The sequence below is a fragment of the Grammomys surdaster genome, unplaced genomic scaffold (genome assembly GCF_004785775.1).
Source record: "Grammomys surdaster isolate TR1022 unplaced genomic scaffold, NIH_TR_1.0 125928, whole genome shotgun sequence".
NCBI classification, from domain to species: domain Eukaryota; kingdom Metazoa; phylum Chordata; class Mammalia; order Rodentia; family Muridae; genus Grammomys; species Grammomys surdaster.
This window is the reverse complement of record NW_021620751.1, coordinates 4,561,333-4,568,489: the sequence shown is the minus strand read 5'-3', so window position 1 is coordinate 4,568,489 and position 7,157 is coordinate 4,561,333. Positions and strand designations below refer to the sequence as shown.

General features: G+C 38.0%; 1 protein-coding gene across 1 annotated transcript in view; it reads left to right on the top strand.

Annotated features, from left to right (window-relative positions):
• Positions 1–6,905, top strand: part of Cdkl2 (cyclin dependent kinase like 2) — a 34,696-nt gene extending 27,791 nt beyond the window's left edge. The window contains exons 13-14 of the mRNA XM_028752613.1: positions 5,931–6,018; positions 6,856–6,905. Of these exons, the coding sequence (XP_028608446.1) occupies positions 5,931–5,996 (66 nt within the window). The 3' untranslated portion in view covers positions 5,997–6,018; positions 6,856–6,905. The remainder of the gene's footprint in view (positions 1–5,930; positions 6,019–6,855) is intronic.
• Positions 6,906–7,157: the final 252 nt, after the last annotated feature.

Sequence of the window (7,157 nt, the reverse complement as noted above, 5' to 3'; positions counted from 1 at the left end):
CACACACACACACACACACACACACACACACACACACACACACACACACAAGCTAGACTGATTCTAGTGTTTGCTTTAGTGAATGAAGCAACAGTAAACATGGTGTGCAAGATCTCTATAGTAGGGTGTGGATATTCAGGAGAAGACGCAGGTCCATATGGTTCAACTTTTAACTGAAAAACCACCAAATTCATTTTTGCAGTGGCTGTATTAGTTTTCAGTGAACAAGGATTCCTTTCTCTCCACATCCTTTCCAACGTTTGTTGTCAGATTTGTCGATGATGACAATCCTGACCAGCATGAAGTGGTATCTCAAAGCACTTTTAATTTGTATTTTTTCTGATGACAAGGGATATTGAACACTTGAAAACAGTTATTGGCTGTTTGTATTTCTTTTTTCAGAAGCTGTAGAACCCATTTCATTTGCCAGTATGTGTAAGTTGATTGGCAGTTTTATTTCCTGGGCATTTAATTTTTGCAATTCTTTGTGAATTCTGGATACTAGCCTCTTGTCTGAAGTGTGGACTCTTCTATTCTGTGGCTTGTCTGTTAGCTCTGCTGACTGTTTCCTTTGCTGTTTAGAAACATACTCTCTCACACTCTTGGCTCTTGCTACTGGGGTTTGTTCCTGTGCTGTGGGTGTTGAAATTGTCTGGCCTACCCAAATATCTTGAAGGGTATCCCTTCTACTTAGTTTGATGTAATGTGAAAGATATAAAGCTAATTTAATTTTTCTGCACTTAGAAATCTAGTTTGCCAGCACCATTTGTTGAATAGGCTTTTTCTTGAAGGAGTTTTTGTCTTCTTTATCAAAAATTAAGTGGGCATAGCTCTGCCATTTTATTTTGGGTCCCTCATATGATTCCATTGGCCTACCTGTCTGTTCTTTTCCAGTGCCCGCTGGCTTTATCACTGCAGTAGAGCATGTGTTATGGTGCTGTGACCTCCAGTATTGCTCGTCTCCTTAGCACTGCCTTGGTTCTCCATGCTCTCCTGTGGTTTCATACACATCCCTGTATTGTTTTCTCTAAGACTATGAAATATGACATGGGAATTTTGACAGGTATTACTTTAACTCTGTATATTAATTTTGGTAGTATAGACATTTTCACAGTATTAATTCTACCTATCCAGGAACATGAAATATTTTTCATTGTCTAGTATCTTCTGTGATTTTTTTTTTTTTTTTTAGTATCCTGAAATTTCAGTCATAGAGGTCTTTTACTTTTTTGGTTAGGTATGTTCCTAAATACTTAACTTTTGGCAGGAGTTATTTTGGATGGAATATTTTTTCTAATTTCTTTCTTGGACTGTAACTGTTGGTGTAAATGAGGACTACTTCTGTTTGTGTTGATTTTGTATACTGCAACTTTATGGCAAGTGTTTATTATGACTGAGGATTTTCTAGTAGATTCAACAGTACTTTTAAGTAAACAATCTTGTTACCTGACAATAGGAATGGTTCAACTTATTCCCTTTATGTCTTTATCTTGTCTTATTGCTCTAGCTAAGATTTTGAGCACTGTATCAAATGAGAGAGAGAAGAGTGAAATACTTGATCTTGATTTTAGAGGAAATTCTCTGAGTTTTTCTTCATTTGATATAATGGTGTGGTAGTTTGACTAAGAATGGCCCACATAGGCTCATATATTTGAATGCAATATTAGGAAGTGTTGCCTTGTTAAAGTAGGTTTGGCCTTGTTTGAGGAAATGTGTCACTGGGGGTGGGCTTTGAGATTTCAAAAGCTCAAGCCAGGCCCAATGGCTTTCTCTCATCTGCTGCCCGGATCCAGAAATAGAACTCTCACCTCCTCTTTCACCATGACTGCCTGTGTGTCATCATGCTTCCCACCATGCTGAATTAGACTACACCTCCGAAACTGTAAGCAGGCCTTAATTGTTTACCTTTGTAGGAGTTGCCATGGTTGTGGTGTCTCTTCACAGCAATAAAACGCTAAGATTGTTAGCTGTAGATTTGTTGTATGAAGCATTTATTTCTAAAGTCTCCAGAATTCTTATCATGAAGGCATGATGAGCTTTGTCAAATAACTTTTGAGCTTCGATTGATATAGTTATATGATTTTTGTCTTTGGAGTTTATGTATGTTGAATCAACCTTGATTTTCGGATTGAGCCTACTTAGTCATAATATCTAATCTTCCTTTTCCTCCTCTTCTTTTTTTGTTTTGTTTTTGGTGAGAAAAGGTCTCTTCTGTCTTGGAACTTGCCTATGTAGATCAGGCTAGCCTTGAACTCACAGAGATACCCTCTTCTGTCTCCTGAATGCTGAATTTAATTAAGGTCTGCACCACCATGCCTGGTGATATATAATCTTCTAAACTTACTCTTGAATTCAGTTTGCAAGTATTTTCTTGATGCTGTTTGCATCTGTGTTCATTGAGAAAGTAGGTCTGTAGTCCCCCCACCCCCGTGTGAGTGTGTGTGTGTGTGTGTGTGTGTGTGTGTGTGTGTGTGTGTGGTGTCTTTATCTAGTTGGCAGTGTTCCTTCATGTTCTATTTTATGGAACAAGTTAAGAATTGATATGGGGCTTCCTTGGAAGCTTGATAAACTTTAGCAGTGAATCTACCTGGTCCTGGCCTTGCCTTCAAGGAGAGACTTTCAGTAACAGCTTCAATCTCGTTGCTGTAATGGATTGGCTTGCATTCTATCTTCAGGGCTTAATTTTGGTACATGATATGTTTTTGGAATTCTTGTATTTCTTCCAGGTTATTCAGCTGAGTTCAGGTTTTCACTGTTATTTCTAGTGATGTTCTGAGCTTTCCCGAAGTCAGTGTAATGGCAGCCTTTGGTATCTAATTTTACTAATTTTTATCTTCTCTCCTCCTATTTGTCAGATTAGGTAAAGGTTTGTCTATGTCCTTAACTTTTTCAAAGAGCCCACTCTCGGGTTGATTTTGTGTATTATTCTTTTAACATCAGCGTCATTGATTTCCCCTTAATCTTTATTAGTTTTTACGCTGTGCTCAGTTCCGTATCAGCTGCTTGTTTCCTGAGAAGCCTCAGGGTGCATCATTAGTTGATTTATTTGTTATCTGTCTCTCAGGTTTTAAATAATGAACACTTCTCACGATAAGCTGTCCTCTGTGGACTGCCTTGGCTACATCCTGGAGATTCTAAAGGCAGGTGATTTCAGTATCAGTTATCTCCTAAGAGTTTAAAATCCTCTGTCTGATTTCTTGCAAGACATATCATCCATTCAGAAGTGTGTTGTTTAGTTTCTAAGCATTTTTGTGATCTCTGTAGTTTCTCTTACCATTGATCTCTAGTTATGGCATTGTGGTGTGATAAGAGATAAGTAATTACCTCTTTTTGTTGTTTAATTTGTTGAGACTTGACTTGTGTTCTTTGGTGTGACCAGTTTTGGAGAAATTTCCATGTACTGTTGGGTGGAATATTCTCTTTATATTTTGTAAAGTTTAGTTCATCCACAGTATATTTTAGCTCTAAAATGTCTTTACTTATTTTCAGTTTGAAAGACCTATTTAAATCTGAGAGTGGAATATTGAAATACTCTACTCTCATTGTATAAGGGCTTATGTCTTTTAGTGTTTTATTTATGTCTTTTAGTGCTTTATTTATGTATTTTAGTGTTTGTTTTATGAAATTAAGGATTCTAATATATGGAGCATAAAGATTTATAATTGTTTTATGTTTTGATGAATTGTTATTTTAATTAATATGTAGTGTCTCTTTTATCTTTTTCACTTAGCTTTGGTTTGAAATTCACTTTGTATGATATAATAGCTATGCTGGCTTGTTTTCATTTTACTTTTGCTTGGTTGTTTGTTTTCTGTCCTTTGATGTCCTTGAGTACATTTGCTGGTTAAGTGTGTTTTTGGAGACAGCACATAGATAATAGCTCTTGTTTTTCCAAGTACTCCCTTAGTTTGTATCATTTTAGTGGTGAGTTGAGGCTGTTCACACTTAAGATGTTGTGGAAAGGGGTTTTCTATTTCCTATGGCTGTGCTAGGTGATGTTCTGCTTTGCTGGATTATTGGTACTTCTTTTCCTGCTACTATATTAGTGCTGAGAACTTGCTAGGTTGTTGTTTCCTTCCACGGTCTAGTTTATCTATAGTTAGGCTATGTTTTGTTTCTCTCCTTCTCAAGTCCCACTGAGAATTTTCTGCACTTCTGGTATCACTTATATGAGCTGCCTGGGTTTCTTCTTTTGAAACACCTTTATGTCCCAATCCATGTTGGAAGACAGTTTGCAGGGCATAGCATTTTCAGCTCACAGTTTTTTACTTTCAGAGCTGGAGATATTTTATTCCATATTCCAGTGGCTCTTATGATTGCAGGTGCAGGTCTAGGATAATTCTGATATTTCTGCCTTTGTGTCTGAGTTGACATTTTCTTGTGCTGCTTTTAAGATTATTTCTTCACTTTGTATTTTGACATTCTCACTGTATTATGTCATGGAGAGTATCCTCTCTGGATATGTCTGTCTGGAGTTGTATATGCCTCTTGTGTCTGGAAGCCTACTTCTTTCTATAAACTTGGAAATTTTTCTGTGATAATTTCTTCCCTTTTTTCTTTTTTGTGCAGTAGCTACTCTCCCCCACCCTCTCCATGATAATATGACTAAGTAATCTGTCTATTTCATTCAATGTTACCTCTGTTCTTTCTTCTGTACTGTAAATTCTCAGGTTTGGCCTCTTGATTGTGTCCCAGACTTATTGAAGTATCAGTCATTCTCCTATTCTCCTTAATCCAGCCCCCCTATATATTTGTCTATCTGTATTATCATCTCAGGATCTGTCTGTTTTGTTTTCTGAGACAGGATCTCTCACTCACCTGGAATGTACTGACTAGGCTAGGCTGCTCAGCCAGCATTCACAGCTATCCATGTGTGTCAACATCTCCAGTGCTGAGATTACAATTAGTATGTGGCGTGATGCCCAGCTTTTCTCTGTGTAGATTCTGGGCCCTAAACTCAGCTCTTTATGCTTGTACAGCGTCACCACCTGAGTTCCCAGTGCTTCGCTCTGCTGTTAGCCCATTATCAGATCTTAGCATTTCACATGCTCCCTTACTTAGTTCAGATCTTAGCATTTTACATGCTCCCTTACTTAGTTCAAAGTGTTTAGTTACTTTCTTAAGCCCCTGTGCCTTTTTGGCCATTTATTTTAACTATGTTTTTCTCTACTTTGTGTAACAGTTATAATGGCTTTGGTTCCAACAAATTTTTAGTTTTGTTTTGGGATGAGTAGGAAAGATTGGTTGTAGTGGGGGCATGTCAGATCAGAGTGTGTCCTTTTTGTTTGTGGGTTTTTTTTGTTTTGTTTTGGGGGAACTTGGTAGCCTAGGCTGTCCTTGATCTCAAATTCTTCTCATCTCTCTAGTGCTTGTGATGATATTTGGCTCTAAAATGTCTTCTAAAACTATATATTTATTATATATATATGAATATTCTGTCAGCATGTATACTGTATGCATGCCCAGTCAGAAGAGGAGCCCATGGAAGTGGATTGACATGACAGATGTTGTCAGCCACTATGTGGGCGCTGGGAATTGAGTCCAATAAGTACTCTGAGTCACTAAGCTCTCTCTGCCACCTCTCTAACAATTCTTTTAATGTATTAAAACCAGAGGTGGTGGTGTATACCTGTCATTCCAACACTTTGGGATTGGAAGCAGGAGGATCAAGAGTTCAAGGTCATTCTTGGCTAGATAGCAGGCTGGAGGCCAGTCCTGGCTACAATAAACTCTCTCCCCCAACCAAACAAATAGAATATGTGTAAGTATACACATAGGGACCTCTTACTTCATCCATTTTCATGAAAGCAACTTCAGCTACAAATAGCTAATCCTAAGCATGTGAGTCTTAACAGACACAGACAGAATTCTTGTGGAGTAGGAGTTTTGCAATTACTGGATACCTGTAATGCTTGTTTATTAATTTATAGGGAGCAGGATCGCCCCTGTCAGATGACTCTGAGGCTGATTTGCCTCGGATGGAACACCAACACTGAGACTGTTTTAATCCTGAACAGGGTAGGTCTGATTCCTCACACTTAAAGCTGTGCAAACTCTTCATGAGAAACTTTAGTGCTTCCATGAGAAATTCTGCTGGTAAAGAAGTAGTGTATTGCTTAGAAGATCAGGAGTAATGTCCTCCAGGAGAACGCACGTCTCTCTCCAGGATCAGTCTTTTCCCTGTGTAGGCTTGCAAAGCAAGATCCACTCAGTTGATTGCCTTCCAGTTTCTGTCCCAGTACCAAAATCTACTCTATATAAACAGTACTTGCTTCGTAAGAAGTAATGCGTTAGTGCCCCAGTCCCACTCAGACTTATTTTAATAATAATCTACTGGAACCTTAAGCTTAACATTTCTTATTCAGTATCTCATTAATTCTGTGTAGAATATGATGGTGATAAAATTCCATGTGCTTATAACTGTGCCATTGAAATTAATTTAATTAACTTCAACAATAGTTTGAACACCTTTGGCATCAAAGCTAAATTGACTTTCAGGTGAACAAAGTTTAATTGCAAGCCTTCATTTCCATAAGCTCTACTAAGGCCTCAGGAACGGTCTCTATGACGAAGTCCCTGAATTCGTTCGTGTGAACTATGATCAAGTCACATGAGCTCTACAAGTTGTAGGCTCTATAAAACGTAGATCAGTCAGTGTTTGTATAAAATGAGACAGTATGCTACACATGATTGTTTACATTGGTAATTATCTTAAAGATTGTCTTCAAAGTATTGAAGTTTCTTAGACTACACAGCAAATGCAAGTAGTACGAACATAGTATGAGAAAGTAAGTGATGTAACAGTCAGCTTCCAGAAAGATCCTGGTAAAGTGTTGGTGTGTATCCTGCTTTTAGATGCTGCCAGCACTTGAGATGACGTCCTCTTGCACGAGAGTACTGATGCCCAGAGGAGATCTGCGGTTTGACTGTTTCCTTCTGGAAACCTACGCTTTCTAAGAAAGGCTTTGCAGAAGAAGGGAAGACAGACTTCCAAAGACTTCAAAGGAAGACTGAACAAGTGCCCCTTCACCTTTCCAACCTATGATGCTATTTCAAGATATTATCCATGAAACAATAGTGACATGGTTCCTGTTACATGAATGTGTATTTGATATTAGTAGATTGTGTATTTAAAGTTATCTGAGATTAAAAGTCAG